The 24,862-nt window shown below is 27.5% G+C and overlaps 1 protein-coding gene across 2 annotated transcripts; it reads right to left on the bottom strand.

The window, feature by feature from the left end:
- Positions 1 to 7,387: 7,387 nt before the first annotated feature.
- On the bottom strand, positions 7,388 to 9,599 carry LOC114190211 (geraniol 8-hydroxylase-like). Of its 2 annotated transcripts, none has more exons than XM_028079008.1 (3): positions 9,474 to 9,599; positions 8,300 to 9,192; positions 7,388 to 8,105 (listed from the first exon to the last, which is right to left on the bottom strand). In XM_028079008.1, the coding sequence occupies exons 2-3, from the start codon at positions 9,188 to 9,190 to the stop codon at positions 7,530 to 7,532; spliced, it is 1,467 nt and encodes a 488-aa protein (XP_027934809.1). In that variant the 5' UTR covers positions 9,191 to 9,192; positions 9,474 to 9,599; the 3' UTR covers positions 7,388 to 7,529. The 2 variants fall into 2 exon arrangements, with proteins under 2 accessions (XP_027934809.1, XP_027934808.1); XM_028079007.1 differs by lacking the exon at positions 9,474 to 9,599 and adding an exon at positions 9,309 to 9,339.
- Positions 9,600 to 24,862: the final 15,263 nt, after the last annotated feature.

Here is a 24,862-nt window from a genome sequence, read left to right as displayed (position 1 = left end):
TTATCTGATTAGGTTGAATCCCCATCCACAATAATTAAGTTACCCCACTCGGAAATTCCATTTATGTCAGTTCAAAATTATTAAAGTGCAATTCATCCTCTATCTTATTTTACAATAATGATAGTAATAATTTGTAACAAACCAAACAATGCAATAATGGTATTTTTGTTAGTATGCTTCTAATTAATTTAAAAACTTTTATTTCCACTATTTTTTTTTTCTTATTTCCTTTTTCTCATTCACTGCATACAATATATTAAAACCATAATATTCCAAAGAAAAATCTGGATCTGATAAAAAGAGTCATAATTATTGAAGTTCCATTCCATCGGTTTCTATAATGCACCAATAAAGTTGGACATGACATCACACTGTTCATGCCATATGTCAGATTTGAAGTACCACCAAATGCTTTATTTGTGTGGTGTTCTGTACAAAAGTCCCAACCAAACCATAATTATTGTATCCAGCAATTAAAAAGACAAAAACCTAAAGACCATTTCCAAAATGCACTTTTTATTTATTTATTATTAATATTATTAATAAATATATTAAAATACAATAAAATTATTTTAATATTTTGTTATGTATGTTTTAAATGAAAAATTAAACAATTAAAATGAAGTAGTTAAATAATAAATGAAATAAAATTAATTGGTTTAAATTTTGTTAATTTCTTTTCATACATTTTTAATTTAAAATATAATTCCATTATCAAACTTTTATGATAAATGTTTTTAATTTAAATTTATATATTCTAAAATTATGAATTTTTTACACGAATTGTTTTTAAAAATACATTTTATAAATAAATTCATTTTATTACGATAATTAAATAGATTATAAACTTTCTGACTCATTTTTTCACTTTTAATTTAAACAATTTTTTTTCATTAAGCATTACAAATTAATTAAAAATATTAATTGAAGATTGTCTTTCATAATATTAACTTAAACTAAAGTATCTAAAGTTAATAAGAGTATTTTTAAGTCTTTGCAAGATATTCTGACTTTAGTCATCCTGTGTTTTTTTTTATTACTTATAGATTTTTCTCGCTTTATTTTCTTTTATTTATAACAATGTTATTTATAACCATATATAAAGGGGATTCCCTTTTTATGTTCACATTTTAAAATACTAATTTTACCCTTTAAATATAATAATTTATTAAATTTTTAAAAATTGACGGTTACTTTTACATTTTTTTATAAATTCGGCTATTTTTGTTTCTTCTCTTCTTCTTTATTTATCAATGATTATTCTTTCATCTGTTGTAATATATTTCACTTTATTTTTAATAAATATAATCATATTACAATATTATCACCTACAAATATAATATCACGCGTATTTAAAAAATATATACACAGGCGCGATAGCGCCTGTGTTTATGCTAGTTATTATTAAATAACTATGAGTAATTTGACGCTCGTATCACTGTCAAATTGATTAAGTGTTAATTAATAAATTTTAAGTAATGAACAACATTTTAAATTTAAACTGTAATATTTTTAAATGTGTATTTTAATCAATTTGTTATTCTATATAAATAATATGATTGTGTACACTTATTGACTTAACGATATGAATATATTACTTATTAGTTGTATGTACATAATTCAATTAAGCATTGATTGTTTTACTTTTAACTTGATGTTTTTAAATAACTTTTAGCAATGTGTTTTTTCTAATATGATTTGCATATACGGTTACAATTTACCTTTACCATATATCTTTTGTCTTCGAAAATAAAATCAAACTGTTTTATACATGAAAAATAAACTATATCATAATCAATCAAAATTAATGAATTGAAATGTAAAATTATAAAGTGATATATAGAAACTTATTTTTATTATTTTATTTTAAATATCGAACAACTATTGTTTAATATTTTAATTTAAATAAATATATAAAAAGTGGATTATTTTTTTAATAAACTCAATTTCACCAACAAATTCTAGATTTCTTTTCGCAATCTTTTATCGTATGTTACTCTATTTCAACTAAAAATTTGATTTTGATTACCTTTTATCTATCTTATTGTATTGTAGAAACATTTTGAGGTTCTAATTTCTTAGGATAAGAGGAAAGAAGATAAGGAAAACTGTTATATCAGTGATGACAAAATTGTGAAGGCATTTTAATCCCACATTTATCACTTAAATGAGTATTGTCAAATATGACATTTTAATCCCACGTTCATTGCCTATTACGATAAGAGGTATATGTTTTCCTGTACATTTGAATTTAAAAAAATGATATTTCGATTTATAATTTTATTTTTATATCGCATATTAACGGAGTGGGTAGATGTATCATAGTATTTGTATCCATAAATATTTGTACCCGCTATATTCTAATTTAAATTAAAAAATAAAAAAAATAATTAAAATATTAACACATTAATTTTAAATGAGTTATTTTTTTTAATTAGTTTTAAAAAATCTTCATTTATTTGTAAATTGTAAAACCCTCTTTTATTCTGCCCTAATTTTTAAAGGGTTGCCCCTAATCTTATGGGCCTAAGGGTTGGCCCATAGGGTGTCCAAGGTCCCTAAGGCAGCCAAACCCCTCTCACTTCTGTCATTCTTGCAGAAACAATACTCTCACACTCTCATTTACCCCTTACAGAGGCTTTGTTAGGGTTTAGCCCCAATCTTGGTCAAGTTAGCTCTAAACTCAGCTCGTCTTCACTTCTTAGATATGCTCTTGGAGCTGCCGGTCCCGTTGGTTTAAGAGTCAAAGCCCGATATTAGCTCCTTTCCAGGTAAGGGAAGCTAGTTTTTTTTAGCTTTTATAAATCATGTGCCTGTTTTGGTTCTGTTGGGTGCTCTTGATGATTTGATGTGCTTTTGATGGTGTGAAAATAATTTGTGTATTGTTTATGGATGGATTTTTGGCTTGGCATGCGTGAGAGCAAGTGAGATCTGCTATGCTCGCCTAAACAAGCTGTTTTTCGCCCAAACGAGAAGCTCTCGCCTAAGCGAGAATGGCAGTAACTCGCCCCCCTTTGGTTTCGAGTGCTCGCCTGAGCGAAGGCCTCTCGCTTGAGCGAGATGGGCTAGCTTGAGTGGGAACTCGAAGTGCTCTCTGTTTTCAATCTCGCTTAAGCGAAATCTTTCCGCTTGAGCGAGAGACCCCTGTTGCCTAAGCGAGAGCTCCTTAGCTTGAGCAAGATTGGCGGCAGAGTTGTTTAAATACTTGTATGCTCCCATGATTGATTTGTTTACCCTTTTAAAGCCTGAAAATATGATGCCAACGTTTTATGCAACATGTTTGTGTTTTCTTTAGTTTTTGTTGTTTGGGTTTTGTGTTCTTACATGTTGAAATCAGTGAAAAGCTGTCTGTTTAGCTTAAGCAAGAGATTTTAGCTTTAGCGAGATCAGTCTAGCTTAAGCGAGACCAGTCTAGCTTAAGCGAGATCAGTCTAGCTTAAGCGAGAATTTCTAGCTTAGGCGAGATCAGTCTAGCTTAAGCGAGAATTGCTGCAGAATTTCAATTCCTTACTTTAACTTGAACTTGTGGATTGATTCAATTACTTTTAAAAGCATGAATTGGGCGAATGGGTATGAGTAGAATGGTTTATGGTCTATGATTGATAAGTTTAACATGAACTTGGCATGTGGCATGTATGAGATGGTTGGTGGTTGGTAATTAAAGTGGCATGATATTGGTATGAGATGAAATTCTATATTCATGGTTTGGGAAGGATGAGTTGGTATTGATTCTACATTCGAATATGAATGAGTATGGTTTATAAAGGTTGGTCTGAGATTATTTGCATGATAAATATTATTCGATTGTTTGAGCATGATTGGTCGAGGGTCAGTGCATAATTCCTTGAGATCTCTAGGTGGGATTTCAGGGTCGTGCTTCAGTGGTCGGGACGTAATTCCATGGCCCCTGTTAGTGGGTATCCATGGTGGTGCCCCATCTGTATAATTTGGTAAGAATTCAAGGTAAGGTTGCATCCTGACACTTTAAGGAGTCAGTTAGTCTCACTCAGAGCGGACTGACTCTTGTGGTAAGAGTAGTAGGAGGCCTGAAACTCACTAAGGGCTAACCTTGTGTGTGAGGGATTGATTCATTATAACACTTGTAACACATAGCTCGGGGGTGAGCAGAGGTATCCACCACAAGTGCAAGCATCCGTTGAATCCGACCAAATTATATGTATCCGGATGAGTCGAGTCGAGTCTTAGTGTATTGATTGGAAGGTCATAACATGCTTGGATGATGTATGTATATTGGATTGTGAAAGAATATATGATTGCATGATAAAACTAATTTTGGCTCTAGCTTACCCTTCTGTTGTTTGTTGTATGTTCTGTGGTGTAGTCTTTTCTTTTGCAATGATCATCAACTTGTTGATGTGAGCAGAGGTGAGAACTCCCCGTAATCATCAGGGTGATGGAGGTTCCGCTGCATAGTCTGCTTGGAATGGATCTAGGTTTACTTGGACTTTCCTTTAGGGCTATGGCTCGTGTATCGTTGGTCTTTAGGCTTAAAATTCTAAATGTTGATGATTTATATTTTATACTTTGTTATGGCATCGTATGTGCCCTTTTCTTATTCGGGTTTTCTCTTGGATAATCGTGAGGAGTAGTGTCTACACTTCAGGACTTTGTTTCTAATACTATTTCGCGTGACATTCCTTTAATTAGCGTTATTAATTAGATGGGGTGTTACATAAACTGTCATTCAATATTACTTAAATGGGTTATTTGCACTTTGTTTAAAATTTATAAATGTTATGCATTGTATTTTTACTTGAATTTATAATTAAAATTTGTTGTTAAATATTGAATTTTTTTTTTTTGTAAATACCTATGTGTATCCGTAGATATTAAAAAATTATGCGGGTACTCACATAACAAATATCCGAACAGATATGGATTCGGTACAAAAAGGATATTTATTCGGCGGGTAGAGTACAATGAATTATTACTCTTACCCTATCCCCCGTTGACATCGTTACATATAATATTATATAATTTACAAATAAAAAAATTTTAGTTTATCAAGAAAAACCAATTTTAATATTTTGTTTTATTTTTGTTTCTAAAAAGAAAAGATAGGAAAACTCATTGAAACAAGTGGATATATAATAATATATTGTCCTTAATATCTCTCTTCTAGCTCGCAGGCCCAGTGTTGAGTGTGAAGTTTTAGCTTTATTTTTTCGAAAATGATAGGTTGACGTCCTAATTCTTATCATTTTCTTACTCTCTCACGAGGCTACATACGTGGCAGGGTAAAACATTTTCATTTTTATTTTTAAAAGTAACGCTGACGAACAGAAAATTATTTTTTTGAAAGTTTTTAACAAATTTTTTGACAAAAAAAATCATAAATAAAATTAAAATAGATTAATTCAAACTCTGATGCCAGTGTTTTTTTTTTTCCTTTCGCCAGCCTAGATTTAAAAAATTAATAATTAAAATCTGATTATCGTGTCACTTGTGAGCCACGCAAGAAAGTAAAGTGTCCACAAATCGTTTTCGCTATTTTTGTAGCTATGGCTATCACTAGAAAATGGAAGCATACTATCATAATCCTTAGAAAATTTGGCAGCTATAACTTTGCTCGTCTTTTTTTTCTTTCTTTGATACTTACCCAACCCTCTTCTCCCTCTTTCATTATCTTCTCCCTATTAGAAATTACAATGGACGGAACAGAACAAGTTTTACTATCTCATATTCATATTCATTTTAAAAAATTATTTTTATTTTTATATCCAAAATTAACGAGTATCAAATTTTTGTTTCATTCCATCCATATAGGATAATGAGTATATACTTGTATCTATACTCGTACTCGCTTTCTTACTATTTTAATATTAATTAATTAATTTTTATAAAATAAAAAAATTACAGCAAAGAAAACATAATATTATCAAATATTCAATATTAAGATAATGGTTGTTTCTTTAATATCAAATATTTATAAAAATATTATATTACAATTATATACATTTCAAATTAGAATACCAAATAAAATTTTATGAGAACCAAAACATCTATTCAATTTGCAAACATTAATGAATTGTAGTTGATAATATTTTTTTAAATATAAATGAAAAACAAATATTCAAATTAAAATATATGTTAAATGTATGTTTATTTCAATTTTTCAAATTCTAATGAATCTCTTTTTTATATACTAATAAAAGTTATAATGAATCACTTGATCTAAATAACGCAAAGAACAAATATTAAACTAAAAATAATCAAATTTTAACATAGATATTGTATATTTTGAACTTCAATATATGTTAGATGGTGATAAAAAGAAATTTATGACAATTACATTAAAATTTTATATTATTATAAATAAAATTTATTTATACAATTATAGTGACAAAATCAGTATGATAATGAGTTAAAAAATAAAAGATAATTATATAAAATATATCAAAATAATATTATACATTATTAAAATAAAAAAAATAAAACTATTAAATAATTATCAAATGTGTGTCTTATAAACAATTTGAGAGACTATTGAATGAAATCACATAAAGGAAAACAAATATATAATTTAGGGTATAATAAAAGGAAAAATACTTTAGAAATCTAAGAGAAAACTTTTCAAATATCAACATAGTCAATGGTTAAGAAATAACGAAAATTGTTTTAACGAAACAAAATAGCTCTTCAAATGACAAAAAAATAATAATAATAGAGTAAAAAGGATAAATTTTTTATATTACGTAATAAATTAAATATTTATGCTATTGAATACTTAAATTGGGAGTGTTAAACATTTTTATGTGAAAAGAAAATATACAATAAATAAAAATATTCAAATTAAGACATAAAAAATATTTAATTGAAATACATCATTTGAACATAATTACATAAAAGTTAGGATAAAATGAAAAATATATTAAAAATGTAAATAAATTTTATGCCAAATCAATCAATTAGAAGAAATAAAAAATAAAAGATATATATATATATATATATATATATATATATATATATATATATATATATATATATATATATATAAAATTTTAATTAATTGATTATGAAATAGTTTAATAATTTAAACGAATAAGAGAATATAATGAGATAAATATTTTAACGGGTACGGAATATTTTGACGGATATGGAGAGTAGGATGAAAATGAAAACGAGAGAGATATATACATCTCCATCTCCGTATCTAATTAAAAACATCAGGAATTCCTCGTATCGAATCTATGTGAAAATTTGGCGTTAAAACGGATTTAGACAATACCTATAAGGCGGATTTTTCTGCCTTCTCTACCTATCTTTTTCTTTTTCCCACTTTGAGAAACATAAGCTTGTATATTCAGACTATTTTACAGTAAACAAATTCATTTATTAGCTAATAAGAATTAAAGATACATGAAAATTAATAACAACGGAGACAAGTAATCAATATTATTTAATGACAGAAATTAGAGTACAATAAAATAGTTCAGAAAAGAAGCAAGAAAAAAAAAACAAACACACAGGGAAATAAACAGAAACAGTTAAAGGCAGAATCTGGTATTTTACAGTGGAACAGGAATTGCCCTAAGCGATTCATCCAGGTCCATATCCTTAGGTTCCATGTTGTTTTCGAGTTTCCAATCGAAGCAGTTAACGAGAGAACCCAGCATGAGGTGCAACATTCTGACGGCGAGTGGAGAGCCAGGGCAGATGCGGCGGCCACTGCCGAACGGCGTCAGCTTAAAGTGTCGACCTTTCACGTCGATGTCGGAGTCCAAGAATCTCTCCGGCGAGAACACATGTGCATCGTCCCACACCTCCGGGCTCCTCCCTATGGCCCACTCGTTTATCAGCACCTGAGCACCCTTTGGCACCGTCCACCCGCACACTTCCACGTCTGTTTTCGCCCTTCGCGGAAGCAGAAGCGGCGCCGGTGGGTGCATGCGGAGACTCTCTTTTATCACCGCTTGCATATACGGAAGCCTCGCCACGTCCGATTCCTCCACCGCCTTCCCCACTCCGATCACTTCCGCCAACTCCTTCTTCACCTTCCGCATCGCCTCCGGGCTGTGCATTAGCTCCGTCATCGTCCGTTCTAAGCCGTACGCCGTCGTATCAGTCCCCGCAACCAGTAGATCCTGTCACCATGCACCCATAGGTAAATAATTATGGTGTAAGATGTAAGATAAATAAATAAATAAATGGATTTTTTTTATATATTTATATTTTAAAATTTGAGTGATTTCCGTGAAAAGTAATAGCAGAAAGTACAGATCTAATGAAACACAGAAAAAAGAAAAGAAAGAGACGAAAGAGGGATGCATGTACGTACAAGGAATAAATGTTTGATCTGCTTTCTGTGTATCTTTTCGCTGCTCTTTTGAGAAATGTCAAGCAAGATATCAAGCATGTCATGGCTGGTGACATAATTCTCCTCTTGCCTCATCTTCATGCGTTCATCGATTATGGGGTCCAACACATCGAACAACTTGTCTATGTAATTCGTGGTGTGTCTTCTTATGCCTTGTGGGTCGAAAACCCTCAAAAACGGGAAGTAATCCACCAGATTCGGCGTTCCTGTTGCTTTCAAGAGAGTCCCCACAACGTGCTTGTACTCACCATTACCTACAGAGGGAACAAAATCCTTTGACACAAAAGTGTACGACAAAAAGTTAATGCAGGCCATGAATGCTGCTCTTCCGACATCCACCACTTCGCCGGCAAGGCTTTTTTGGCGGATATCAGTGAGCAGTTCCTGCAGTTTCGTGCGTCTAAGGTCCTGGCTTGCGTCAAGGGTTTTGGCGGAAAACAAGTTTCCGTGGCAGATTTTTCTGAGTTCTTGCCAGAGGGGTGAGACAGGGAGAAAGACCAAGCTGTAATGGTTGTGGTTGTAGGAGGTTGTGATGTCGGGGTTTGTTCTGTCGGAAAATAGGGTGTCATGGGTTTGGAGAATCTCTTTGGCGGCGATTGTCGAAGAGATTACTATGGTGGTTGATTGGCCGATGGTGAAACGCATTATGGGGCCATAGAATTTGGCAAGCTTGGCCATTGTCTGCTGTGGCTTCTTGTACAGTTGACGAGAGTTTCTGATGATGGTGACTAGGGATGGTCCTGGTGGGAGCTTGTAGTTCGATTTTCTGGTCCTTGCATAGAGTGAACGAAGACCATGCATGATGGCGCATGCCAACATGAAGATCAGTGCAGTAGTGGCTACAGTGTCCATATCTGTGGTCAAATAGAGGAAAAAAAAGGTGTACGTAAGATATATGGAAAAGGAAAATTATGTTAGGTAAATAGACAAAACACGTAGCAATAATTGCAATAAAAGGATAATCACACACACATAAGAAGAATCATGTTCAGTATAATGGGTACAACATCACTATTTTCCAGATTTGAAATCTTATTATAAGGCCATGGTTTTATGATGGGAGATGCATGATATTGAACTGCGATGGAAAGAGGAAAGGAAAGAGACTGAAATAGGTGAAGAGAAATTGACTCACTTTCTCTTACTCGATTAAGCCCTAAGATAGATACCAAACTCCCAAGGATTCTCCTCCTTATATAGAAACCATGCTCTAGCCGTGGACGAGATAAACAGCAGAATTATCACCACTAAAATCACGTGTGTTATAGTTTGAACTATTAATGAAACATTTATCAAAGGTAGCACTAACGCGGTTAGACACTTGTTGCACCTTCATTACTCTGCACTTCTTGTTGTACCTTGACTCAGGGAACACACATATTTTATCTGTTTCTCTCTCCTCCTCACTACACTTATTTCATTATATTTAACTTTTCTCGTTTTTGAAAATTAGGGTGAGTGTTGAGTACTACATTGACTCAAAATTAAAATGCCTATAAGGAGTAAAGATGCATAAATACTTTTAATACAAATAAAAAATACTCTCGATTTGTAAAATGTTTCTTTCAAGAGAATGAAAATTTATTTTTTTGACAAACTTAACGACGTTTCCATAAATAGAATTAAACAGATTAAATTTTTATTTTTTAACCAAAATGAAATAATAAAGTAATATTCTTTTTACTTAAAAAGATAATTTGTCAAATTGTGTTAATTTTTTTTTATCAAAATATCGTTATCTAAGAGAATATTTAAGAACGAAGTCACACTTGAGAAAATATTCTTGGTCATTGGTCATTGTCATTATGCATGTAAAAAAGTGTTATTTATCAAGTAATTTATACAGTTTTTTTTTATGTCCCTCGTTTTAGTTATTGTGTGTCATGAAAATGAAAACACATGTAAATTTCTCTTTTCCCTTTATTTTTGATCCACTTGTCACGAGGAATATGAAAAAGATGGATAGTCCAAACATTGAAAAATACAATAAAGAATAATAATTACCTTAAATTTATTTATATTTATTATATATATTTGATTTTTATTATCTTATTAGAAGTTTTTTATTGACTAGAGATAAGGTGATTTCATAATATACAAGTGAATCAAAAATTTACCTTACAAATCAATTTTGTAGGGTTATAAGTTAGACTTAAAGTCCACCTCTTAATGTGATATCAAAGTCATAAGTTTAAACTTATCTTAATGAAATTTGTTATTTGTTGGACTTATGGTGTCATCCGCTATCGGACCACTCAGGCTACCCATTAAAATTTAGTTTCACATTCAAGATATATAGTATATAAGTGAGTGAACATTTTATCTTAGAAACCAATTTTATTATTGAGCTAAATTTTACTTCTTCACATTGCTCTTCTTATTATATCATATAACTTATAAATCTCTCATTTTTATTCTCTTTTAAAATGTATATTAAGGGTTAATGTAACTTTTTAGTGTTTATGGATTATTTTTTGAAGAACTCTAACCCATGATATTGTTAAGGAGCAAAAATAAGGTGAAAGCAACCTCACAATTTTTACGTAGTAGCCCTTTTAGTTATATTAGTTCTGCTGAAAATTAGACATGTCAAAGTGGGTCAATCCGGCTCACACGGGTTGGCTCACCATAAGTCGGGTTGAAAATGAGTGAACCCAACCCGACTCACTTTCTGGTGAGCCAGAAATTCTGTAACCCGGCTCAACCCATCACGGGTTGGTGGGTTAAGTGGGTTGGCTCACCAACCCACCTAAAAAATTATTTTTTTTATTTTTTATAGTATTCAAATATTTAAATAAATTTTTAAGTAACTCATGAAATGACAATCATACTAAAATCAAGAACCAATATTTTGATCATGCTCACCGCCAATATATGAAGAATTATTTCCAAGAAAGTATCCATTAGTCTAAGGAAGCATGGCTAATATTACAAATTTTCTTTCATGCTATTCAACAAAATATAAATAAAAAAATTATATATTTTTTTCATGCTAATTTAGAAAAAATTGTTTATAAGACGATTACTTGAGTAATTTACTATAAAGATTAAAGTATCAACATATATATAACTTGACAATCAAATTAATTAAACATTTAAACTATTCAAATATAATTAAGCAACATTCTAGTATTTAAAAATATGAAATTGTGAACAAATATAATAGGAATAGTAAATAATTATTAAAAAAAATTTTAAAAAAAATTAAAAAAATTGTAAAAAAATGTTGGTGGGTTAAGTGGGCCAACCCACCTTCAACCCGGCTCAAACCCGTTTAACCCGTGGGTTAAGTGAGCCGGGTTGAGTTCAACCCACTTTTGAAAAAGTTGAATTTTTCTCAACCCAACCCGGCTCGAACCCATGGTGAGCCGGGTTGGCTCACGGGTTGAAACTCATTTTGACATCTCTACTGAAAATAAACATGGCAATTAAGTCTCTCTCGCGTTCAACTTGTTCCGTATTTTTGGGTATGCATTGAAGTATCAATAATATTCAATCAACTTTGTTCCATGTTTTTATGAATTTGGATTCTCTGCTTGGTTCTTTTGTGGAGTCCATATTCTTTACTGGTTTTGTTGGTGCTGTCATCTGCTGAGCATTAAAAATATATTGTACTGACATTTTAAATATCTTTTTAATATATTTGAAAATGTCAAAATGAGTGGTAATCAGTGTATTATGAAGACACAGTAGAGAAACAGCATAAGAAAACCAACAGAGAATCCAAATTCTTCTTTTGTGTTGTTTCTCTAGTGTACCTTCGTAATACATTGATTACAACTAATTTTAACATTTGAAATATATTAAAAAAATATTTAAAATATCAACATAGTGTATTTTTAATGTTTAGCAGAGAACCGCAAAAGAAAACTATTAGAGAATTTGGACTCTGTTCTTATTGGCATGCATATTACTGTCAGTGATATCAATTTTTTAAATCCAATATGAAAATGAAAAAGTTAATTATCATTTATTAGATAATTTAAAATTTTATTTTTATTTGAAAATTTTTATTTTGTTGCACATGCTTTTATTTTCTCTTATTTTGAAAGCTTGAATTCTTAAATTCATACTTTTCATTTTATTACAACTTGAAACAATCAATCTCCAGTCTGTATAAATCGTTACTTTATCAAGTCATCTATAACCTTTATATTATGTTTTGATACACGTAGATATAAAACAAAAATAGATATAAACTTTTATTCCAAAATAAAAATGAATATAGTAACACCCTCTGTATTCTGTTCCTTTTTTTTACTACCTTAACTGAGACATTTCTTTTTTTTTACTACCTTAACTGAGACACCGACAATTTTTTGTGATATTTTATCGTGTATTCTGTTGCATATACTGATATACAGCATCACCTTTTATAAATAACCTTGCAAATGCAAGGACCACTTTTTTTTTTGTACTATTTGATCATGTACTATTATTCTCTCGAATGTATTGAACTTTACCAACCCTTTTCCTACCAACTTTAATAAATACAGTCAAATTTTCTTACAAGGAGATATTCATAATTCTTTAAATTACTAAACCGTTACATGTCTTTCTATCTTTGTGATATTTACAAAACTACTAATTTTACACTGATTTTTTTTATTTTAATTTAAAAATTACTTCAACTTTAATTTATACTTTTTATAAATTATTTTATAACAAGTTATTGTATAATATTGCTGATAAATATCAAATAGTTAGCTATTATTTTATGAAATCGTGTCTGACTTATATTGGAACAAGAGTATTTAACTCAATGTGAGTAATATATATTTAAATATTTCTTAATATTTACTCGCGTTTTATTTTTATGACTATAACACTTCGATATTCGTTTGAATATATGAAATCATAAATTTTTATAGTTTATCATTTTCATATTATTATTCATAAATTTTTAGTTATTTTTTTTACTGTTAAATATATTCTTGTCTTAAATTTTAGTAAAATTAAAATTTATTTATATATCAAATTTTAATATAATTTAATAGTCCAACTTTAAAAATGAATGAATTTTTTTATCTAACTTATCTTCATAAAATATTTCTTTTAAAATATTAAACGATGAATTTTTAACTCGACTTTATAAAATATTTTTTAAAATATTAAACAAAAAATGATGTTTAAAATCTTTATATCAGTTCTTACATTCGTTCAAACATTTTCAAACATCATTTATGTCAAATATGACACCGTGAGATTAAAAAATTACATTTATTTATTTTAAAAATTAAAATATATCAAAATTAGATCTTATAAAATTTAGGGTTAAATATGTTTTTGGTCCCTTAACTTTCAGTGAATTTTGGAATTAGTCCATTTTGAAACTTTGGACCAATTTAGTCCTTCATCTTTCGGAATACGTGGATTTAGTCTTTTTAATCAAATTTTGTTAGGTTTATTTGATGTTTCGTACGCATTTTAAAATTGTATTTGAGTTGTTTATACTGTTTGACACATTTTTGCTCTAATTTTAAGTCAAATACTATTGTGAAATACGCTTGAAATGTCAAATAAACTTAACAAAATTTGATTAAAAGGACTAAATCCACGTATTTCAAAAGATGAATGACTAAATTGGTTAAAAATTTCAAAATGGACTAATTTCAAAATTCACTGAAAGTTAAGGGACTAAAAACATATTTAACCCTAAATTTTAATTATACTTCTAAATTTAAAAACTGAAAACATAATTAAATAAATTTTAATTTTCTATAATCAAATAATGCTACACGAAACCAAAAACCTAAGTAATTTTCTTGTTCTGTGACTTTTCACTTTATTTAGTACAAATGGAAAAGTTTCACGTGATCTGGGTCCCAAGTCCCAGAATAACGATACTGTTCTGTTTTGTTATGTCTTGTCAGATGACTATCCCCACACTTATGTCTTTTAGGTTCATTTTTTGTTCATGAGGTTTTAGGTTTGTGGTGGGAGGGGACCGAGGGAGTCTGTGGAGGGAATGACACTATCCAATAAAACATAAAACATACAAAAATAAATGTTCAAAAACCTATCGACTAATTTAAAGATAAATTTATAAATTAATTATAATTTTTTATTTATAATAAAATTATTTTAATTGTTAATAATATTTACTTTATAAATTAGTTAAATAACATTTTTTGTTTATGTTTATAACATGGAGTACGAACTTTAATATATATACTTTATGTTTTTAATTTAAGGATTAGGTGATGGGTATGGGTTACGCATATTTTAATGGATGTAAATAGGATAGTCTTTATATTTAATGTGAACAAATAAATAACTTTAGTTCTTGATGAATACAAATGTGTAATGTTTAGTACAGACTTTTAGTTTTTCATAAATGACTGATAAAAATATATACACCTTTTAGGTGAAAAATATGAATGACATCTGATATATGACATAATAAATGAATGATAAAAACGTTGCAATTATTTTAGATGAAAATTGATTGTACGAAAAAGTAAAAAAAAAAAAAACATTTTTTTTCTTAATTGATATTATTGTATTTGGAATGTTGGTTTATTTGATAGAGAGAGAAAATTGAACGATGAAACATATATAGAAAAAATAACTAAAGAATAAACGAGTATTATTTGAGATATAAATAAAAATAATAAAATAAGTCTCACTAAATAATTTCAGAGTCAAATCCTCTTATAAAATATATTTATAAATCAAACACCGGAATAAGATATTAAAGGCTTAAACCTTTTTTGCCATTTTAAAAAAGTATGACCTATGAGTGTTTACCTAAGAAAGTTTTCTCTATTAATAGAAATTAAATACAAAGGTATAAAATTTACATTCATAATTAACTATTAAAATTGTGATATTAATTTAGTTTTTGTCATCGATATCATTTAAACATATTGAAATTATATATTTATAAAGAAAGATGAAAAAAAATATAGATAAAAAGTGATATATAAATAAAAATATACTTATAAAAGAGAAAAGATGGTTTAGATGGTAAAAAGAGGTTAATTTAGTGTGAGTAAGAAAATGAGAAAATAATTTTTGATAAGATAAAAAAATTTAATACCATATTAAATGTTATCGAGTCAAATTCCATCTTATAAAATTAACTTCTTAAATAAAATTTATATTTATTTATATATCATAAACTAATTTTGTTATTAACCAATATAAAACTTCCAACATAACAAATTACAACAAATTTAATCTATAAAATTTGTACTTTGATTTATTTTATCTATAAGATTTGTACTCTGATTTATTTTACAAAATTGTATTAGACAATGAGCATTCGTCATGTTGTTTTTTCAGATATCGTTTTAAAACTCAGATAAATGAGTGTTGACTCAGAAAACCGCGCATGTTCACAAAGAACACGACAAAATCCCAAGATGATTAGGATAACAGAAAATTGGTTGGTTTGAAATGTTTGGGTTCAAGATAACATGCTTAACAACACAACTGTACAATTTTTTTTTTTTCGCACGAAATCAAATAAGGAATCTAGGTATTTGGAATTCCTTTCTTGTCAAAATTTCTTGCCAAAATTTAAGATTATTCTTTTTTGTTTAAATATTTTTTTAATATACATTTTTTTAATATTTTACACGAAAATATTTACATAGATAAAATTTATTTGACTTATTTAAATGAAAAATTATTAAAAGTTTGAATACATATTTACATGTTTATTTCATCCCCAAATTAGTAAAGAAAAAAAAAGAGCATTGAGAAAACTTTGTGTCCAAGTCCTAACTACTTTTTGTACGTCTTTGCTACTGTATTTTAACGTTGAAGTCAAGCCACCTACCTATGACCTCTTTAGATAAATAGGGATGATACTTTGAAAACTCTTTACGATAATTTATTTTATTCAATTATTTATTTTAACATTCTATTATCAATCCAGTTGTTTAATGCTTGTATTTATACAAGTTGGTGTGAAAATATTTTTTCTTAAAAAAATGAAACTTGGTCTGAATCGTACGTCATGTTTGGAAAAGTATTTTGTTTTTAAATTTGTAAAAGTTTTCTATCTCGAAATAAATAACTGAAGTATACCAAACTGATATGACACGTACTATCACAATGGTCTGAATCTGACTGTGTTAATTAAAAGTTGATAGATTGTTTCGAAATTCATAAAACTTGGTCTGAACACGATTCATTGACTCTTAAACATTACTTAAAGACTCACTATTATTTTGCAACTAGTTTGAACTCATTAATTAAAGGATTGTTTAATGAACTTTTAAAACTAGTTTATGCATGTGAACCAAGATATTGTGAGATTTTCTTGCTTTCACTTTGTTTGTTAGAGTTGTTTTATATGTTATTGTTGGACTAAAATTCCAATTGATTTGACGTTTTTTTTATAGTGATATGATTTTTTATTTTATTTTATAAGTGTTTGGATTTTTAAGTGTACTGTATTTAGAAAAAAAATATATTTAAAAAATAAATTGAGACAATTAAACATTGTTGTTTATCTTTGACAAGTTCCATACATAGAAGTATAATAGTTTTTTGAAGACGCACAAATCATTATTTGTCCAGGTTTTCAGGCTTCATTTTCTTCAGATTTGACATTGATTACTTTAACGATATGGTCCTTTTGTGTAGGACGAATAATATAATTAATTTTTATGTACAATACTAACTTTTGTGTTCTATTAAAATGATGTTATTTTGTCACCTATGTATTGGAGAAAATTTTAAATATTTATATATTTGGTAAGTTATCATGGAGCTTCATGAATAAGTCATCTTCAATAATATGATGTTTTTTCCTTTTATATTAAAATCATCCCATGACTATTGATCGTTACAATAATCATTTTTCATTTTAATTATAGGAGTCATTATTTTAATATCTTTTTTACATTTTATATTCTTTGAGTAATTAATTAGTTTGCAAATCCATAAAATAAAATAAAATAATCTGTGTTATTAATGAAAATTTTATGATTTATTGATTACTACTTATTTTATTATAATAAATTTTGTTCGTATAGTTTAAAGAATGACTCAAATTGATAAATATTTTAAATTTTATTTTTGTAAAATTTTATAATTAAAAGTAATGTATACAAAATTATTAGTATGTAGATTCAGAGCCGAAGGTTAGTTTTGATTATCAGCTCATACGAGTATAGTATGATTCCTGTATTGAAAGTCTTTTTAATAAGAGGTTCAGGTAAATGTGTCATGTTAAGATGCAAGACGCTATGAAAATGGATATTTGTGATTGAAAATGCTTCCATTTGAGGGAGAGTATATCAATGTGGAAGGGACTTACCCTTGAAAGAAAAATTGTTGGGAATCCAAATATATATATATATATATATATATATATATATATATATATATATATATATATATATATATATATATATATATTTGTGTATCCAATTTTTTTAGTAAATTTTATGTAGTTGATATGTCCAACATTTTTATATAACTATTTTGGCTCCCTACAATATTTTTTGAAGATTCGCCTAATGCGAAGGTATTAATTCCTAGAGTATGAATGCAACAATGTTTGCAGATTTGTGGAGTGTATTAGCGTCTGAAGTTAGAATTGTTAAAATGGGTAATCCGACTCGACTCAACCCACCACGGATTGATCACTTAGTGAGTCAATCCAACCCAGTTTACTTATTAGCGAGCCAAAAAAATTTCAACCCGACTCGGTCCACTGCGGGTTGGTGGGTTAAACAGATTGGCTCACGGACTCACTTAATTAATTAAACTATATGTTTTTTTTTGGATCAAAACTATATTATAATTATAATTAAAATCTAAATAAACTTTAATACAGTCCAAATATAAAACAAAATTACAAAAATATAAATTATCTATGTGTTAACTAAAAAAATAATCTTACATAACTCAAATACAAAATCAAACTTAACGAAAAATATTTATGTGAGTCTTATTTTAGTTATAATCTATAAACTTTAATATGATTTAAATTACTTTAACTTACCATCATACTTTTTCGCTGTGGTGTTGGTTCTGCTATGACTGTGTAATCCCGTGATCAAAGGATAATGCAGGAAGCAGTACTGAGACTATCACAAATGTCTAGTATACTTTGTACTAGATGTAGATATGAATATTTTGTACTAGTTTGATTCAATGTCTTTATGTTTATAAATCTTTTATTATGGAGGACTATATATTATATTTTTAAATAATCATCTTACTATAAATTTGTGTTTATACTTCATGTAATAATCTTTTGATAACGATTTAATATGTGTTATGTATTGAAAACAATCTAACTATCTTCAAAATAACATTTTCACTATATTTCATCTCATTAAATTCTGATTCACCTTAAAATATGTAGTTTATTATTATTTTTCAGTACTTTCTCAAAACTGTTCTTTTTTTAAGTATATAGAGAAATATTATTTTCCCGCTGGATGGATGTGAAAGAAAGAAGATATCTGATTTTCTTTTAAAGCATGGTGTAATTGCAGGCTAAAGTTCTGCAAAAGTAGGAGGAGAGAAGAAAAAAATATAACATATTAATTTTGTATCTAAAGTTGTTATAGGGTATATATTTTATTTTCACACTCGTTAAGTTTGAGAATATTATTTAGTGAAGATGGTATTATTAATAATTTCCCAATTTGAAAATATATTTAATAAAATATACTAATGTGAAAGTATGATGTGAAAAGAAAAGAAAAAGATTTAGGAAACCATTTTCATTGTCATATAAAATCAAAATAGGATTCCTCTCGTCATGAAAATAAAATAAAAATATTAATATGAATATTTTCACTTGATGTGTCTGGATTGTGTTTGGTACTAAATATAACAAAATATATTAACCTTAAAGTGCTTCATATACAATTCACAAATAAAATATAACAAATGGAATTGTGTATTTTATTTACTCCTAGTATTTTACGAGAACGTGTGGATTTGTCAATGATTGGATATTTTAATACTTCATTTATCCCTTAAAATCAATTTCCTATGCTTTACGAGGTTTAAAAGAACAATATAAATAAATAAAATAAATTAGAAGAAATATGAAAAATAAAAAGTGTATTATTTGAATGTATAAAAAAATAAGTCGTTTTTTCTTCATATATATATATATATATATATATATATATATATATATATATATATATATATATATATATATATATATATATATATATATATATATATATATATATATATATACACGTGTGTGTGCGTGTGTGTGGAAAAAGTTTAGTATTTCTGCCATATCTTTTATCATTGCATTTGTCCCCTTTCACTTCTATCCAAACAAAAGAGACTAATGAATACAAAGCCTTTCAAATATGAAATCCTGAAATTTAAAAATAAAATATATCGTGCCCATGCTAATATAATACCTGGAAAAAAAAAACAACTACTCATGGCCCATCTTATGCAGCATTGTATATTTTTTTTTTCTGTATACCATTATTCATTGATTTACGAAATAATTGTCTATTGCTTTTCAATCAATTTTAAAATAATTATTGTATAATAAGTGAAATAAAGAAAAAGAACTTTTATCTTAAATACATTTTTCTGTGCAAGAAACTATTTAAAAATTCAATGAAAAGAATGAATATGAATTTTATATAATATAGTTGCAAGTTGGGAAATGTGGTAAGGTTCAGTAATTACAGCATCATCAGTAATGAAATTCCAAAAAAAGTTTGTCCAATCAGACCATCTCATGCTCGGTACCAGCCAGCATGATGATAACTATGCTTACCTGTCTCTAGCATAATAGAGGTATATTTTATTCTCTTAAAATATACATAAAATTCATAAATATATTTTATAATGTATGAAAAATGCATTCTTTATAATTAATGTATGCCATTAATTTTTAGATTATGTGTTTAATTGTTATGTTGATTAGAGTAAAAGGTCGGAACATTCGATAGTCGATAAAGAAAGTAAAAGATTTGAAGGATACAACATTGGAGAAAGAGAATCGTTAGAAGATAACATTCAAAAGATTCCAATTACGAATGAATGGTGGTGGGCGAGCAGTGCCATTCACCACGAGAACAATGCTTTCTATTTGTTCTGCGTGTGACACATGCCATTCAATATTTGATGATGCAAAATTTAATTAATTATAAATATATTTTCTGTGTGTAAATATTAATGTCTGATGTACTTTCTAATGTGACCATTTTGATATCCTTTATCAATTAATCCAAGTTTTATTTTTATTTTTATTTTTTCATTTGATTATATAAGCATTGCTCTTAAAAGATTAAAAACAATATTAGTTCTGGTGACAGTTAATTAAATATATTTTATTGTTTTCAAATATCATTATACATCAGCATATTATACTATATATCTTGGTGTCATTTTATACGATGGTCTTTCTTAAACTGTACACATGTCATTTTATATATTAATATATTTTATTAAATGAAATTCTGAAATCTATAACAAAATATATATATATATATATATAAATATATATATAGATTTTCTTTTGTGTCTATATTTCATAATACCAGTTCTATCTTAAATTATTTTAAAAATTAATTATTTTATAAATAATTTATTTTTAACTTTTTATTATTATTTTAATTATATATATATATATATTGTTTTTAATTTTATATTTAACAACTATTTTAAAAATTAATTATATATTTGTTATTGATTTTAACTTAAATTTCTTAAAAATTAAAAAATGCGAACATAAAAGTATGACAGTACCTGTGTGTTCGCTAGTTATAGCTAATATCAATTAAAAATTTTACAATATTTTTGATAAAAAACAATTTTAATGTAAAGAGTGTTAGATAATATCAATTAAAAATTTTACAATATTTTTGATGAAAAACAATTTTAATGTAAAGAGTGTTGCATGTAAATGCAACAATGGTCATTACAGTGTTGGGCTTTTAATGGTTTAAGACCCACTTTTATTTTAAGTTAATGAGTGAAATTTTAGTGAGTAAGGGTCCATAGTCAGCTACTTGTTTCTCAGATCCCTCGCAGCTGTTTACTCACTTCCTTCTTCCCTTCTGAGGTAGAACCTTATCTAGGGCACTTGCGAGTTCCTCCTTTGAGCTAACCAAACGCTCCTCCTCCACCTCTTTAAGTTGTTCCAGGTCTAGGTCTTTTTTCATAAGGATTTTCTTCTCCTCAAGTTACCTTTCAGTTAAGGTAAGGGAAACTAGGGTTTTAACGTTTTTAAAATATCTTGCATGTTTTTTTGTTGTATTTCATGTTTAGAATGCTTTGATGATACTTGTATGGGTATGAGAATGAATTGTCTGTGGTTTGATTATGAATTATGACTTCTATGAGTGAGCAGGTGAGAAACTTACTATTCTCGCCCAAGCGAGCAATTTTTGCCTAAGCGAGAGTAGAAAAAACTCACCTCAGTCTTTGCTCAAGTTGTTGCTCAGGCGAGGAGTTTCAGTTTTGAACGAAGAGCAATCTTGCTCAAGCAAGAAGGTCGCAAAAAACTCACAGTGCCACTATTCGAGTTCTCGCTCAGGCGAGAACACTTCTATCGCTTGAGCGAGGGCTTTTAACTTGAATGAGACTGGTGCATGGATGTGTTTCATTATTTTATTTCTATTATATAAGTTGTTTTACTTTTGTATTATGTTTTGCTTGTATTATGAGATATTTTGAACTGAAATTGATGTGCTTGGTATGAAATGAGAATGGATGTGTCAAAATATGTATATGATATGAGTTTGACGTAATTCCATGAGTCTCTTGGCAGACTTAGGTTGCATCTTGACACTTTAAAGATCAGTCAGATTCACATAGAGTAGACTGGTTCAAGTGGTGAGAGTAGCAGGAGGTCTTAGTCTTTCACAGAATAATGGCCTTACATGATTATGGACTAACCTTGTGTGTGGTAGAGTGAAACCAATTGACAATGACTTTGTAGAGCAGTAATGGCCTTCAAAAATTTTTAAATTTTTTAAAAAATATTTTAAAAAGTATTTTTAGATTGATTTTTTATAAAATATAATATTTAATATTAATAAATAATAAAATAAAAAATTAAACATAATAAAGAATAATAAAATTTATTGAAATATTTTTTTGTTCTCTTTCATCTCACGTTTCTCACTATTGAATTCATTGATAACTCTTGTATATCTTTTTTTGTTTTTTGTTTTAAACAAGAAATAGAAAGTTAAACATAGATTAATTCGTTCTCTTCTAAGATAAAAAAAAAAAGTAACTCTCTCATTTCCCTTAATAAGAAAATATTAGTTTGATATTTAATTTTTTTTTACCCTACGAGTTTTTTGTATATTTATTTTTTTATGAATATAAAAAGAAAAATTATGTACTATATTATTTTTCATAACCATTTCTTAAATGTGACTTGATTATCATTTTTTTAGTAATTACGTCTCTTAAATTTTTATTAGATTTTGATAAATTATTTTTTAGTCTTAATTTTTTTAAAATAGGTATATTGATGAAAAATAAAATAATAGATTCATTTATTTTAAAGTGATAAAAGAGAATATACCCTTGAAGATGAAAATAATACAATTTTACTTCTTCATCTATTTTCAAGCATGATAGAGAATATCTCTTAAGATTCAAAGAATTATATGTGAAAATTTTCATATTAATTATTTTGAATTATAGGCAGAATGTTTCATAATAATTTTTTGGAACTTATTATAAGAAAATGTTTCCAAATATGGGAATACGCATGGAAAGAGATGAAATTAGAAAAAAATTATTTAAAATAAGTTTCATATCAAATACAATTTCATAACTATAATTTTTTTAAGGAAAAACATATAAGGATTCCAATACTAAATTATATATACTTATGTAATATTAGTAATAATAATTAAATATATAAAATTTGAGTATATTATTTTGCTCCCTTCAAACTTTTTGATCAAGATCCGTCAACCATTGAGTGCAAGCAATTAGTGAATTCAATTCCATTACATATATCTGAATGATTGAGTTAGAAAGTCTTTTACTATTTGCTATTACATGCTTTGCACGTGCTCCATGAATTGCATGTTTATAACCTGCTTATATATATATATATATATATATATATATATATATATATATATCCAAATTATTTTCACTAGCTTACCCTTTTTTTCTTTGTATGTTCCTTGTTTTATTTTCCGTTTTGCAATAATCACTAATGTTGGTGTGAGCAGATGTGAAAACTTCTGGTAATTGTGCGGAAGGTTGAGATGCTGTGGTTTAGTTAGGCTCCATGGATTTTTCTCATTGTTGATCCTTTCTTCTTAAGAACTGTTATTTGTAATTTATTGTTCAGTGGAGCATTCCTTTTGCCAAATTGTTTTATATTTTGTGATATGTTTATGGCATTGTTATGTGCATATGATACTTTTGTTTCAGTATATTTTAGATGACTGTAAAAAGTTAATTTTGATATACTTTATGTTGGTGTTCTATTTTATATATTATGATTTGGTGATCTTTTATTTATTAAAGATTATCTATTAAATAGGATGTCACAAATGGTAATTATTATAATCAACTATGAAATATAAATACTGAATTTTAACATTTGTAATTTCAATATTAAATTATTAATAAAATCCATTAATTTGTAATTTCAAAATTTAATAAAGGGTTAAACATGTTTTTTTGTCCTTCAAGTTTTAGTGAAATTTGTAATTAGTCCATCTTCGAAACTCTAGACCGATTTAGTCATTCATCTTTTATAATATGTAAATTTAGTCATTTTAACAAAATTTGTTAAGTTTATGTGACGTTACAAACACAATTTACGATAATATTTGAACTAATATTAAAGAAAAAAAATATGTCAAAAGGTGTAAATATTTCAAATACTAATATAAAATACACTTGAAACGTCAAATAAAATTAACAAACTTTGGTTAAAATGACTAAATTCGCACATATATAAAGATGGAGGACTAAATTAGTCTAAAGTTTCAAAAAGAGACTAATTTCAAATTTCACTTAAGCTTGAGGGACCAAAACATATTTAACCCTTTAATAAAATATTTTTTCATAATTATTAATTAAAAATAATAATAATAACACAAAAAGTTATATTCAAGACATTTCTATTCACCGTTGGATTTAATATTAAAATAATACATACATTATCTAATACATCACCAAAAAATTAACATATAAAAAAATATAATATTTTAAAAGTAAATTTATACTATTTTTTATTTTTCTAACGAGTCTTGTTTATGAAGTGATTTAGATATTACGAATGGCAAAAATACCCGCGAATAAATTTTATGGATAGTTTTTTATTCATAGGTATTTATATTTACGGGTAGCGAACGTTTTAATACATGTTTATAAATGGGCCGGGTGCGAGTATCATACTATCTATATCTGTGAGTATCCGTTATTCGTAAAAAATTAAAATTAAAACTTAATTCATGTTTTATTAAGTTGAATTTAATTGAAATAAAAATTAAATTTATACTTTATTAGGTTAAATTTAATGAAAATTAAAATTTAATTAAAATTTAATTTAATTTATTTATTTATTATAACTTTATTTTA

This window comes from Vigna unguiculata, chromosome 7, assembly GCF_004118075.2.
Source record: "Vigna unguiculata cultivar IT97K-499-35 chromosome 7, ASM411807v1, whole genome shotgun sequence".
NCBI lineage: Eukaryota > Viridiplantae > Streptophyta > Magnoliopsida > Fabales > Fabaceae > Vigna > Vigna unguiculata.
Note: the sequence above shows the minus strand (reverse complement) of the source record. Positions and strands in the feature narration are given on the sequence as shown.

Excerpts from the sequence above, each read along its gene's own strand:
- LOC114190211 (XM_028079007.1), bottom strand. Across the intron at positions 8,106-8,299 it reads AGATCAAACATTTATTCCTT|GATCTACTGGTTGCGGGGAC; the intron begins GTACGTACATGC and ends GCATGGTGACAG.